This window comes from Hylobates moloch, unplaced genomic scaffold (genome assembly GCF_009828535.3).
Source record: "Hylobates moloch isolate HMO894 unplaced genomic scaffold, HMol_V3 SCAFFOLD_9, whole genome shotgun sequence".
Lineage (NCBI taxonomy): Eukaryota > Metazoa > Chordata > Mammalia > Primates > Hylobatidae > Hylobates > Hylobates moloch.
In genome coordinates, this window is record NW_026652284.1 from 103,658,472 (window position 1) to 103,673,392 (window position 14,921).

The 14,921-nt window shown below is 39.5% G+C and overlaps 1 protein-coding gene across 2 annotated transcripts in view; it reads right to left on the bottom strand.

The window, feature by feature from the left end:
* ATAD2 (ATPase family AAA domain containing 2) overlaps nt 1-14,921 on the bottom strand; it is a 78,275-nt gene that overhangs the window by 46,197 nt on the left and 17,157 nt on the right. Inside the window, exons 1-7 of one of the 2 annotated variants that reach the window (XM_032760366.2) lie at nt 13,247-13,415; nt 5,727-5,776; nt 4,767-4,932; nt 4,332-4,434; nt 3,996-4,083; nt 2,955-3,134; nt 2,195-2,312 (exon numbers count right to left, since the gene is read on the bottom strand). In XM_032760366.2, the coding sequence (XP_032616257.1) occupies nt 2,195-2,312; nt 2,955-3,134; nt 3,996-4,083; nt 4,332-4,434; nt 4,767-4,792 (515 nt within the window). In that variant the 5' untranslated portion in view covers nt 4,793-4,932; nt 5,727-5,776; nt 13,247-13,415. Of the gene's footprint in view, nt 1-2,194; nt 2,313-2,954; nt 3,135-3,995; nt 4,084-4,331; nt 4,435-4,766; nt 4,933-5,726; nt 5,777-13,246; nt 13,416-14,921 lie in introns of those variants that run through there. The other variant, XM_032760367.2, reaches the window with a different exon arrangement.

The window sequence follows — 14,921 nt, forward strand, 5'->3', positions numbered from 1 at the left end:
TCCTGTAACAAGGAGCTACTCAACGATGTGAGGCATTTTCCACAGGAGAAGACTAGACACTGTGAACCAAATATGGAAACTCACAAACATCAAAGAGATTAAAAAAAAAAAAAAACCTACCCTCTGCAAGATACATACATTGTAGGTGGTAACTGTAGAGTTAGTCAACCAACAAATATGTTACTTCCAGAAGCATACATTCATTAAAGATGGGAGAAGAGGCCAGGAGTGGTGGCTCACGCCTGCAATCCCAGCACTTGGGAAGCCAAGGCGGGTGGATCACCTGAGGTCAGGAATTTGAGACCAGCCTGGCCAATAATGGTGAAACCCCATCTCTACTAAAAATACAAAAAAGTTAGCCGGGCGTGGTGGCAGCTGCCTGTAATCCCAACTACTTGGGAGGCTGCGGCAGGAGAATCGCTTGAATCCAGGAGGCGGAGGTTGCAGTGAGCTGAGATCGCACCACTGCGCTCCAGCCTGGGCGAGAGAGTGAGATAACCAAACCAAACCAAACCAAACCAAACCATCCAAACCAAACCAAATCAAACCAAACCAAACCAAACCAAACCAAAACAGGAGAAGAAATAAAATCCCAAAGTAGCTGCCACCCTCTTAGTATTGCTGGATCAAACAGAGATCCACCCCTTGAGTTAGGTAACCATAACAGTGCCTTGGTCCTGTGCCTGGTGGTGGTGGGGATTCTAGGGAACACTACCTTCCTCTCCTTTTCTGAAGATCATTACATTTCACCACCAAAATAGAGGTCTTTACATTCTAACGGGCCTGTGAGAATACTGACGTGCAGCCTCCTTTCAAGTGCAATAATCTTGAGAAGCCCTGAGAGACTGAGTTTGTCTTCCTGATCGTCCATCCTTCTGGACCCTGGTCATGTGAAATAGGATGATGAAATAAGAAATCTAGATGTACACTTGTGATTCTTACAAGGAAATGAAAAGACCTAGGGACACAAATAGTATTTTTTATTTTTCCTAAAAGAAATTAACCTTCAGCACTTATAAAGGTGCTGCCTTCCATGACCAAAACATGATCAGATGGTCTGTTTCTAGGAGAAAACTTCCAAGAACTGTTCAAATAATTGAAATATCCTAAGGCTTCGGTCTTAACTTCTGAGAAAATTCTAATATTAAGGGAAAAAAGTACCATTTCCCATACAAATAAAATTTTTTTCCTGGTTTCCTAGTCTTCTCTCTCATTCATGAACTACCAAAACGATTATTCCAATGCACTGATGAGGAAGTATCAACAATTATCTCTTTGACGGGGTGTGGTGCCTCACACCTGTAATCCCAGCACTTTGGGAAGCTGAGGCCGGTGGATTACTTGAGGTCAAGAGTTTGAGACCAGCCTGGCCAACATGGTGAAAACCCGTCTCTACTAAAAATACAAAAACCAGCTGGGTGTAGTGGCAGGTACCTGTAGTCCCAGCTACTTGGGAGGCTGAAGCAGGAGAATCACTTGAACCCAGGAGGCAGAGGTTGCAGTAAGCGGAGATGGTGCCACTGCACTCCGGCCTGGGGAACACAGCAAGACTCCGTTCCGCCCCCGCCCCCCCCAAAATAAATAAATAAAATAAAAATAAAAGAATTATCTCTTTGGACTTAAATTTGACCAACATGCAACAACTGTTGGGATGTAGAAGGAAAAGAAATCCACAAATATTGAATAGTCGACGAAAAATGTTTCCTACAACAGAAGAGGAACAAATTATAAAACAGATCCAGAAAAAGATAACCAGAGTCATGAAAGGTCTAGAGGCCATGTAGCTTAGAACATCTGACATGGTAGGAAAATGCATCTGTGACAGTATGCAAAGACTAAACCTATATTCTAACTTAATGTGAAGATTAACTGAAACCTTTTATGTAAAATGCTCAACACAGAGCCAGGACTACAGTAAACCCTGAGTCTAAGGTTGCTCTATTATTAAAGTGTGGAAAAATGGAATAAACTACCTTGCTACGGTAGTTACTAACACTTCCTATTAGTGGAAGCAAAAGCAAAAACTAGTCAGTGGTACTGGGGATTAGACTACTAAAGGCACAGAAACTAAGCTCTCCCAAATACACAATTCTAGAATTTTATCCTAATACACCCAATCCTGAAAGTCTAGAGTCCAGCCCTAACAGAAAAACAATTATGTTGTCATAAATCAATCACTATATCAGAACCAAACCTGTTCATTCGTTTACAGTAGGGACTTCTTGGTCCTGCGGAAGATAATCGGTATCTTGGTCTTGCAGGAGAAGCTGGGCCACTATAAAATATATTGGGCTTTCTCTGGTGACGAGGTTCTAAAAAAAAGAAATATATATATATATATATATGTGTGTATATATATGGCATATAAATACGTATGAAGATAATTTTGCTCTTCATCTATACTTACAAAGGTGCTTATTGCCTTCCATGAAGTACTAGTAAATATCCACTATGGAATATTTTGCTGTTCATATTTTAAGTCATTTATGTCCAGAGGGTTGCAGCTGATAACATGTATAGCACAGATACCAACCAACCAAAACACACACAGGCCATAAACAACCATTGTGACTGTAGAGATGTGTAACAGGTGATTATCAGCCTTGTATGTTAATGCTCACAAGTACTGTGGTATAATATTAACATAAATCAAAAGAAGTCCTATCTCTATACAAACTGACAAAATAAATTAAGTAGAAAGCTGTGCAATCTAAAATAAAGACAGATATAAAATTCAAAAATAGCCCAATTATTTGCTTTGGTCAAGGCTAACATTTAACTTTCTTCAGAGAAATTATTTGTTACAAACTTAGGATAGGTAAAGACAACAGTAATGAGTATTCAACAAAATGAAAATATAAAACATACCAAAAACACAAGAATAACAGAGGGGAAACAGCAAATATAAAGCTAATATAATTACATCTCCTGGAAAGAGTATGTATAGCACTTACTTTCCAATGGAGCCTGATAGTAAACAGTAGCTTTTCTCTGTCTAAGATAATATCGCTTCTGATTATCTTCTTCTCCATCTTCTTCATCTTCATCATCTTCATCATCATCATCATCTTCTTCATCATCTTCATCTTCACCATCATCTTCATGTTCTTGGTCTTCACCCTCTTCAGATGACTCTACAATTAAGAGATACTTACTTCCAGAAGGATACTCAGCAAAATGTTAACAATTTTTAACATAGGTGAGTTGGGAGAGAAAGATCCACCCTTTTAAAACTTATCTACTCCTAAAAAAAAAAAAACAAAAAAACCTTATCTACTTCTAGATTGTTCATGGGAAGAACTTGTAATTCTTTTCCAACATTAAAAAACTGTAGAAAAACGAGAGGAAGGAAAAAAGGAAGCAGAGAAATAAGTTTGAAGGCTACGTTAAGCAAGTACCAAACTAAAATGTATAGTCTTTCTATGAATTTCATTAATGTAGGTAACTAAAGTTTCCAAGTTAACATAACTTTTTGACAAGTTTTCAAATTTCCTCATTAAGCTTTTGCTTTCTAAACTTAAGTGTGACATCTCACCCAGCCCATCTGGCTGTCATGGAGTTACATGCTGCATAACTCAATCTACTTAGATTATGGCAAAACATGCTCACCAAACATTTAAAATGCATTTCAGAAAACTGATTTTCACTTAAGATAAGTTCTAATAGATTATGGTAATAAGTCCTAAATGGAAAAGCAAAACATAATTTTAATCACCTTTAAACTAAAAAAGAGATATACAGTGTGTTGTCCATAGTGGATGTATTACATAAGCAGACCAATATTATTGGCTTTAGATTGTTGATTTCAGTTACTTTCCCAAACAAAACATACTATCCTTTTAAGCTCTCCCCTGTCCCCACTTTTAAGTTACCAATCCTCTGATCTCTCACAAACTACCATAAATGTCACACCTTCTAAATAAAAAGGCTATTTTCTACTAAATAAAAAGTTCTTAAATTCAATCCCAGAAGACAGAACAAGAGAAGAGACTAACCCACACTGCCTTCTTGATTATCAGTTGTTTCTTCATCAGTTCTTTGAATATCTTTCTGTTTTCCTCTTGTGTACATATTAAGATTGCTCTAAAAATGTTTAAATAAAAGCCATTAACATTTGGAATCTATTTATTAAAAAAATTAAGTTGGATCCTCCAATCTTGTTTAAAATGAAGATATTTACAGCCATAAACTCTTACATTTCCAGCAGTAACTAATGACTGATCAAATAAATGCTGGAAAAAGTGGTGTTTAACCAAAAATGGATTAGGTACTATAAAAAAAATTAAACTGGATATTATTAAATCATTCCCTTAATGGAAGAATATATTTACTTCTTCTGTTTCATTAAACACTCCCAAGTCTTCAAGTTCTCTCATTCGCTGTCTACGCATCTTCTTCATGTCATCCATTTTTTGAAGTACAGCTTCAGCAGTGCTTTAAAAAAAAAGATATAAATATAGTGAAAATTGTAAAAGAGTAGCAGAATTTTAAAAACTTTATTTTTCTTCCATTGCAATCTTTTGGCACTAGGGTTTTAAATATTTTTATAAGAAGCATTGATTCACTTTGTATAAAAATATTATAAAATTTCTTTCCAAGAATAGAGACATATACAGAATTGTCACAAAGATCTCTGATAATCATTCTCCTCTATGCTTTTTGTAGTGGAATGCATTAAATGTTTGGGCTGGTTGAAATCCATGATTCTTCCCCAGCAAAATGTCTCTGACAGATAAATCATCTTGATCTAAGGAATTTTTACTTACTTAGTTATAAGTTTGTCAAACAGCATGGACTGGTTTACACCACTATAACGACTTCTAATCCTACAACTTCGACGCACTTCAACATCACCATTATCTTCATGTAAGTGTTCCGTACTTTGAACGATGTTTCTAGCCCTCAATGACCGAGTAACTGGAATCACTTTGTCTTCACAAATGCATACATAAAAATAAATAGAAACATTTGAAGTAATAGTATTTATAAAACAATTCTAAAATGAACAATTGAAAAGCAATACTTTCATGTAACAAAATTACAATATCTTAAACTTAGCTTTCTTAAAAACATTAGAAAACAAAAATAAAGTTAAAACATATACCTACCATAAGATGGAGCCCACCTACTCCCAGGAGAAGAAGAAAGATATGTAATACAAAGACTTGTACATGAATGTTCAAATCAGCTTTGTGATAACCCCAAACGAGAAACAACCCAAGTCCACCAAAAGGTGAAGAGATAAATTGTGGTATATCCATATAATGGAATACTACTCAGCAACAAAGTGACCACATGGATTCTCAAAGCAATTATGATGAGTGCAAGAAGCCAAACAAAGAATAAATACTGTATGATTCCATTTATATAAAACTCTAGATAATACAAACGAAGCTATAATAACAGAGAACAGATTCTAAAATGAATGGTCACGGCTATGTTCCAATGAAATTATTTGCTCAGGAATCTGGTGGGGAGTAGTGTCAAAGAGTGAGGAGAGAAGCTAGAAGAGCCAGGAGGAATTACAAAAGGGCCTGGGGAAGTTTTTGGGGGTAATAATTACCTTCACTATCTTGTGGTGATGGCTTCATGGCATATACTTATGTTAAAACCTAACAAATTATACACTTTAAACATGTAAAATTTATTGTATGTACCTCAAGAAACCTGTAAACAGAATATTAATTACACATTTTAAGATTTGAAATGCCTTTAACAGTACTTACCTTCTCTGCGCTCTTCTTTTTTTTTATCAGCCTGCTGTCTGGCCAACTGCCTATATTTTAAAAAATTAGATTAATTCAAAATAATTGACATAACTTTATTTTTATTTATTTAGATGGGATCGCACTCCGTCGTCCAACAGGAGTGCAGTGGCACAATCATGACTCACTACAGCCTCAAACTGCTGGGCTCAAGCAATACCTCCCACCTCAGCCTCCCCAGAAGGTAGAACTACACACCTCACTACATCCAGCTAACTTTTAACATTTTTTGTAGAGATGAGGGGGGGTCTTGCTTTTTTGTCCAGGTTGGTCTTGAACTCCTGGCCTCAAGCAGTTCTCCCACCTTAGCCTCCCAAAGTGCTAGGATTATAGGCATGAGCCACCATACCTGGCTATAACTGACATAACTGTATTTCTTATATTCCATAATACTACAAACAAGACAAAAAGTTAAATCAGCCTGGAGAACAAATACTAAGATACCTAAAAACTTAAAATATACTGAAAAAAATAGGCCAGGCACGGTAGTTTACACCTGTAATCTCAGCACTTTGGGAGGCCGAGACTGGCGGATCACGAGGTCAGGAAATCGAGACCATCTTGGCTAACAGGGTGAAACCCCGTCTCTACTAAAAATACAAAAAAATTAGCTGGGCGTGGTGGCGGGCGCCTGTAGTCCCAGGTACTCAGGAGGCTGAGGCAGGAGAATGGCGTGAACCCAGGAGGTGGAGCTTGCAGTGAGCCGAGATTGCACCACTGCACTCCAGCCTGGGTGACAGAGTGACACCCCGCCTCAAAAAAAAAAAAAAAAAAATCTACTAAGCAAAACAGTATGTGCCATTAATTTGTTTTTAGTGACTCAATATTCCATCCTTAGGCTGCATTTGTTAATCAAGCTATGTATCATGCTATTTGCAAGTGGGCTGGTTTATATGTGGAATTTCAAATATTACAACTTAAAATAAAACCATCTTTCCCAGATGAGTTAACTTATATATTCTCATTAACAAAGTAAGTCATCATTAATTCCTCATCTCTCTTGGAAGACAGGTAAGAATTAAGAAGAAAATAAAAACTTTTGGCTGGGCACAGTGGCTCATGCCTGTAATCCCAGCACTTTGGGAGGCCAAGAGTTCAAGACCAGTCTGGCCAACATGGTGAAACCCCATCTCTACTAGAAAAAAAAAAAAACAAAAAACCAAAACCAGTCAGGTGCCTGCTGTAGTCCCACCTACTCAAGAGCTGAGGCAGGAGAATCACCTGAACCTGGGAGGCAGTGGCTGCAATGAGCTGAGATTGTACCACTACATTCCAGCCTGGGTGACAGAGCACGGGGTCCATCTCAAAAACAAACAAACAAACTTGAGTAGTCCACCTACAGGTAAAGGCTTAGTTTCTTCAAAGGCTCACAGACTTTTCTCATAAAGGAGCTCCTCCCTTCATACCATGTAGGTCTATACATTTTATAACCAGGCCCCTTTCAGATGCTAGAAAAAGAATGACTAAAGCATTATTTTTCTGAACCACCCACCCCTGCTGCCTTCTTTTTGCCTGCAGGAGGAAAGCAACCTTCCAAGGGTTGGTAAACTTTTCCTTCAATTGCTATGCACTAAATATTTTAAGCCTGTAAGCCATACAGTCTTCTCTGTCACAGCTACCTAACATCACAGGGTGAAAGGAGCCACATACAAAATGAATGGGCATGGCAGTGTTCCAAGGAAATTATTTACAAAAATATGCAGCTGGACTTTGTCAACCGCTGCAAATCTGATGAAAGCTATGGTATACACAAGTTTAAACATTACTTCAGAGGTTTTGCATACCCTCTGCGAAGACTATACATAATCACTGGACTCCAGTTAAGAACCGCAGGATTATGGGCTGGGCACGGTGGCGCACGCCTGTAATCTCAGCACTTTGGGAGGCTGAGGTGGGTGGATCACGAGGTCAGGAGATCGAGACCATCCTGGCCAATATGGTGAAACCCCGTCTCTACTAAAAATACAAAAAATTAGCCGGGCGCGGTGGCGGGCGCCTATAGTCCCAGCTACTCGGGAGGCTGAGGCAGGAGAATGGCATGAACCCAGGAGGCAGAGCTTGCAGTGAGCCGAGATAGTGCCACTGCAGTCTGGCCTGGGCGAAAGAGCAAGACTCCGTCTCAAAAAACAAACAAACAAACAAACAAACAAACAAACAAAACCCCAGGATCAAGTAAGTAAGTATGTAGATCCTGCCCTCATGACACAGTTACTCTTATCTTTCTGTCTTTTTCTAACAATCTTGATCCTCTGGTCTTTGAGCCTCAAGTAGATTGAAAACAGAGTAAAAAAAAAGAATGGAAAGGAAGGAAATAAAGAGATTTCTATAGTCAGGCATGCTGACAACAGTGAAAAAGAAACAGGAAAAGTTATGAAAAAGGACTCAGAAATACTGTAGGCTCTTTTATATATGCCTTATGCAAACAGATACTGATGTTACCATTACGTAAAATAATCATCACTATTTGTAATAATGACCTGAATGTAGGGAGAGGATTTTTGTACAGGAAATCTTCTTGACAGAAGACATACAAATGGCCAATAAGCACATAAAATGATGCTCAACATTATTAGCCATCAGGGAAAGGTAAATCAGAACCACAGTGAGATACTTCACACCTGTTAAAATGGAGAACACCAAAAAGGCAGACTATGACAAGTGTTGGTGAGGATGTAGAGACCCTTATACGTTGCTGGTAGGAATGTAAAATGCTGCAAATGTTTTGGAAAAGTATGCTACTTCCTCAAAATGTTAGTGTTACTATTTGACTCAGCAATTCCACTCCCAGGTGTATACCCAAAAGGACTGACACCTACACCTTCACATAAAAATGTGTATATCTACATTCATATTATTATTCATAATGGCCAAATAGTAGACAATCCAAAGGCTCACCAACCAATGAATGAATAAACAAAACATGGTATATCAATACAATTGACTCTTATTCAATAATAAGAAGTACTGAGCCGGCCACGGTGGCTCACGCCTGTAATTCCAGCATTTTGGGAGGTCAAGACGGGTGAATCACCTGAGGTCAGGAGTTCAAGACCAGCCTGGCCAACATGGTGAAACTCCGTATCTACTAAAAATACAAAAATTAGTGGCTGGGCACAGTGGCTCACGCCTGTAATCCCAGCACTTTGGGAGGCTCAGGCGGGTGGATCACAAGGTCAAGAGTTCAAGACCAGCCTGGCCAAGATGGCGAAACCCCCTGTCTCTACTAATACAAAAATTGGCCAGGCGTGGTGGCGGGCATCTGTAATCCCAGCTACTCGGGAGGCTGAGGCAGAGAACTGCTTGAACCTGGGAGGCGGAGGTGGCAGTGAGCCGAAATTGAGCCACTGCATTCCAGCCTGGGCGACAGAGCAAGACTCCATCTCAAAAAAAAAAAAAAAAAAAAAAAAAAAATAGGCTGGGTGCAGTAGCTCATGCCTGTAATCCCAACACTCTGGGAGGCCTAGACAGGCAGATCGCCTCAGGTCAGGAGTTTGAGACCAGCCTGACCAACATGGTCTAACCCTGTCTATACTAAAAACACAAAAATTAGCTGGATGTGGTGGTGGTCGCCTGTAATCCCAGCTACTAGGGAGGCTGGGGGAGGAGAATCTCTTGGACCTGGGAGGCGGAGGTTGCAGTGAGCCGAGATTGTGCCATTGCACTCCAGCCTGGGAGACAAGAGCAAAACTCTGTCTAAAAAAAAAAAGCTGGGCATGGTGGCACATGACTGTAATCCCAGCTACACTGGAGGCTGAGTTAGGAGAACTGCTTGAACCTGGGAGGCAGAGGTTGCTGTGAGCCAAGACTGCACTCCAGTCTGGTCAACAGTGGGAGACTCCAACTCAAAAAAAAATACACACACACGCGCACACACACACACACACACACACACCATGGAACTGTACACTTTAGAACTGTGAACTGTATGGTGTATAAATTATATCTCAATAAAGCTGTTATTAAGAAATAATTAATATGGCCAGGCACAGTGGCTAGCACCTGTAATCCCAGCACTTTGGGAGGCTGAGGCAGAGGGACTGCTTGAGTCCAAAAAAGTTCAAGACAAGCCTGGGTAACATGGTGAGACTCCATCTCTACAAAAAATTTAAGGCCGGGCGCGATGGCTCACGCTTGTAATCCTAGCACTTTGGGAGGCCGAGGCGGGCGGATCATAAGGTCAGGAGATCGAGACCACGGTGAAACCCCGTCTCTACTAAAAATACAAAAAATTAGCCGGGCGTGGTGGCAGGCACCTGTAGTCCCAGCTACTCGGAGACGCTGAGGCAGGAGAATGGCGTGAACCCGGGAGGTAGAGCTTGCAGTGAGCCGAGATCGCGCCACTGCACTCCAGCCTGGGCGACAGAGCGAGACTCTGTCTCAAAAAAAAAAAAAAATTTAAAAATGAGGCAGGGCATGGTGGCTCACGCCTGTAATCCCAGCACTTCTGGAGGCTAAGGCAGGCAGATCACTTGAGGTCAGGAGTTCTACACCAGTCTGGCCAACATGGTGAAATCCTATCTCTCCTAAAAATACAAAAATTAGCTGGGTGTGGTAGGGCATGCCTGTAATCCCAGCTACTCAGAGGCTGAGGCAGGAGGACCACTGGATCACTTGAGCCTGGGGGTTTTAGGCTACTGTGAGCCATGATCATGCCACTACACTCCAGCCTGGGTGACAGAGCAAGGCAATATTCTCAAAAAGAAAAACAGAATTAATAAAAAGGACAGAAATTCAATATATTTTAGAAGTAATCTAATTAAAAATATCAAGTCATTCCTCTTTAAATCCAGATTGAAAGCATTTATTTTATTATACTCCCTTAAGACCTTTCTAACATAAAGCCAAACAATGTTTTATAAACTTGAATAATGTACAGATCCTTTTAAAGGTAAAAACAGGACTTCCAACATTAATTTGTTTGTATGACTATGTAAACCAAACTAAACAGAAATTCATCTATAAGTTTTATACAAATAAAACTATAAAACCATCAATAAATATTAATGTAATAAGGGGTTTTGCTAAAATGAAATAACCATTTGGTGTATGAATGTGGTATTGACTGCTATCAGTTTCTCTCGAATTTGGCATGTTGTGTATCATATTTGCGTTATATACTGCTGTGTACCACGATGGGGCAACTCATCCACTTCTCTTTACTGGAAATGTGCCAAACATTCATTTAAATAGTATGTCATGCTATGACATCATATTGCCTTTCATACAGAAGCAGACGCATCACTTATGTATTCAGGTCTGATTCTGTTCTTATCTCATTAATCTAAGATAACTAAAGTAGTACTACTTGGTGCCAATTCAACTGTAAACACAAATGTATGGCCTCAAATTTTATGGCAATTCTCTATAAGGTAACAATTTAGGGAGCCTAAAATGTTTATTTTTTTCTTCAGATTGTCAAAAACAATTTTAAGTTCTCAGAGACAGTTAATGGACCACTACCTTAACCCAGAAGAATAAACCTTAAGACTTCAAATTTCAGAAATATCAGGCTGGTTTATATTGTACTTCATCGATTCTAAAAGTTGTACATTTCTCCCCATTTTAACATCTCTGAAATTGGAATGTGTCTTACTGACGGCACCTCACAGTTCACTGTCAGTGTTTTTTCTTTTTTAGTGTCCCATAAATATTGTCATATGTTTTAATTGCTGATACTATGGATTTCATTAAATATAGTATAAAACACTCTATAAATAACGGATGAAATAAGATGCAAATTAAAAAATATGTATTAAAAGAATGATGAAATAGCTGAGAAAAAAATTAAAAACTCAAAAGGGCATAACCTTGCTTATCTAGAAAATATGGTATACAAAATAAGAGAATCAAAATTCCAGGCCGAGCGCAGTAGCTCACGCCTGTAATCCCAGCACTTTGGGAGGCTGAGGTGGGTGGATCACCTGAGGTCAGGAGTTCGAGACCAGCCTGGCCAACATGGCGAAACCCCATCTCTACTAAAAATACAAAAATTAGCTGGACATGGTGGTGCGTGCCTATAATCCCAGTTACTAGGTGGGCTGATGCAAGAGGATCGCTTGAACCTGGGAGGCGGAGGTTGCAGTAAGCTGAGATCATGCCACTACATTCCAGCACGGGCGACAGAGCAAGACTCTGTCTCAAAAAAAAAAAAAAAAGAATCAAAATTCCATTTAAGAGCAGGAGGATTTCAGTCTTCTAAGTCATTACAAATTGTTTATTTATGAGAAGAAGTAACGTAAAAACGATTCTTTCTTTTTTTTTTTTGAAACAGGGTCTCACTCTCAGTGGCATGATTATAGCTCACTGCAGCCTTGACCTCCCCAGCTCAAGTGATCCTCCTGCCTCAGCCTCCACAGTAGCTGGGACTACAGGTGTGCGCCACCATGCCCAGATAATTTTTTTATTTTTATTTTTTGTAGAGATAGGGTCTCGTTATGTTGCCCAGGCTGGTATCAAACTCCCCAACTGAAGTGATCCTTCTGCCTTGGCCTCCCAAAGTGGTAGGATTACAGGTGTGAGCCACGGTGCCCAGCCAAAACAATTATTTCATCAAACAAATTTTACTCTAATTGGGGCTTTTCGCCCTGAACCAAAGATACTCCAGTTCCATGAATTTAGCCAAACTACCTAATCCATTAAAATTGATTTCTTGAGTTTAAAATGGGTTTCATGCCACCTCATTAGACTAAAAACAAAACCAAAAAACTGTACGTACAGACTGCTTTAGAAATACACCAACACATAGAAATTCATAAATGACTCAGAATTGATAAGAAACTTTATGGCAAGCAATCAGGAACAGAACTACGATTATGAATGAAGGCTTTGTATAGACTATGAAGCGGAGCCATAAACCACAAGCTAAGTTATAGTCACAAAAGGTCTCTTTAGACACTCAAATACCTGAGAACTGATCCTACGTCAGCTAACCTTGTTAGCTGTACTCATACGTATCACAGGTATCATCTTTGAATAATAAAAGCATGAATGTGTACATTTTTTTTTTTTTTTTTTTTGGAGATGGAGTCTTGCTTTGTCACCCAGGCTAGAGTACAGTGGCACGATCTTGGCTCACTGCAATCTCTGCCTCCCGGGTTCAAGCGATTCTTCTGCCTCAGCCTCCCGAGTAGCTAGGACCTCAGGTGCACACCACCATGCCCAGCTAATTTTTTAAAATTTTACTTTTAGTAGAGATGGGGTTTCACCATATTGGCCTGGCTGGTCTCAAACTCCTGACCTCGTGATCTGCCTGCCTCGGTCTCCCAAAGTGCTGGGATTACAGGTGTGAGTCACTGCGCCTGGCCACATATTAATTTTTTAATTTAGTAATACTCACTTGTGATCATTTATTTTCAAATAAACTACATTTTATAGCCCTGGAACCTTGATGACCAGTCAAAAATACACTTCAAAAATTAAAGCAAATCCTAAATTACTGCTTTAAAACTATTTTGAATTAGTGTTCAACCATCCTGTATTACCTTGTAAAATGCCTGCCATTAGCAAGTTGCTCCGTTATTTCCACATTCTTCTCAAAACTAGAATCTGAAGAATTCTGTGCATCTTTTCTCAAAGATCTTAAAGCACGTGTCCGGTGGTAGGTTTCAACTTCCTTAACTGATGACCCATCCTTTAAGAAAAAATTAAGAAAGCCATCTAAGTTTTTCTTTACAAAACTCCCAATTTAAATTCCTCCAAAGAGTATTCTCTGATTACAAGTTAGTAAAAACTGCTTTTTGTGCAGAATCATTTTGCAGCTCCCCAGGAAACTACAAGTTAGTATCTAGAATAACCATTTCATGATAAACAAATATCAGCAATGTCTATGAAGCAGCTAATATAAGATTTACTGGTTTATGGTTCATAACAAGTAGTTCATAACCACTTTAGAAAAAGTAGTCTAGACAGTGAAGTTTTCCACCACTGACAAAAAGTTGTAATAGTTTATTACAGTAGGTACTCATTTATTTTAAGGCTATAGAAATTAGAAAGACCTAAGAAAGATACAGACTCACCAAAATATTGCCACCTAACCACCAGCAGCAACCTCAAAATAACTGGTCCATCAGAATTATAATTTTGGCCTCAACAATGAAAAAGAGTTATTACTGTATATTTTGCCCAGTTTAATGCAGATAATGCAACAGCTGAATTAAAAAACTGTTTAGGGGCCAGGCATGGTGGCTTATGCCTGTAATCCTAGCATTTTGGGAGACCTAGGCAGGTGGATTGCTTTGAGCTCACAAGTTCCAGAACAACATGGGTAATGTGGCAAAACTCCATCTCTACTAAAATTGCAAAAAAACTAGCCAGGCATGATGGAGCACACCTGTGGTCCCAGTTACTTGGTAGGCTGAAGTGGGAGGATGATTTGAGCCTGGGAGGTGGAGGTTGCAGTGACCCGTGATTGCGCCACTGCACTCCAGCCTGGGCAACAGAGTGAGACCCTACCACAAAACAAAACAAAACTGTTTAAGTATGTTAATCTGTTGTAAAAACCATACAGCTTTATGTAACTTCATTTTAGTACAATAAATAGACTACAGGCTAAGTTAATGGGCTGCTTTATGAGCTAGAGGTTCTATCATAAAGTATTCCAAAGTTCATACACCGCTCTGAGATCATATAGAGTATTTTCACATTAGAAGTCAAAGGTATTTAAAATACAAACAAAACAAAACAAACAAAAATAGACAGGGCCAGGCGTGGTTGCTCATGCCTGTAATCCCAGCACTTTGGGAGGTCGAGGTGGGCGGATCACTTGAGGTCAGGAGTTTGAGACCAGCCTGGCCATGGCCAACAATGTGAAACCCCGTCTCTACTAAAATACAAAAATGAGCTGGGCGTGGTGGCACGTGCATGTAATCCCAGCTACTTGGGAGGCTGAGGCAGGAGAATCGCTTGAACCCAGGAGGCGGAGGTTGCATTGAGCAGAGATCGTGCCACTGCATTCCAGCCTGGGCGACAGAGCAAGACTCAGTCACAAACAAACAAACCAAAGATAGAAATCAAAGTCAAAGGTTCCTAACAACTCTATAATTCTATGCCCTACTACTCTGAAAACTGATCAGTTTAGAAAAACAGGCAGTGCTTTAGGAAAACACCACCAAACATTTGAGTCTTTGGATCACATCCCAGGCTGGCTTTACTCTATTG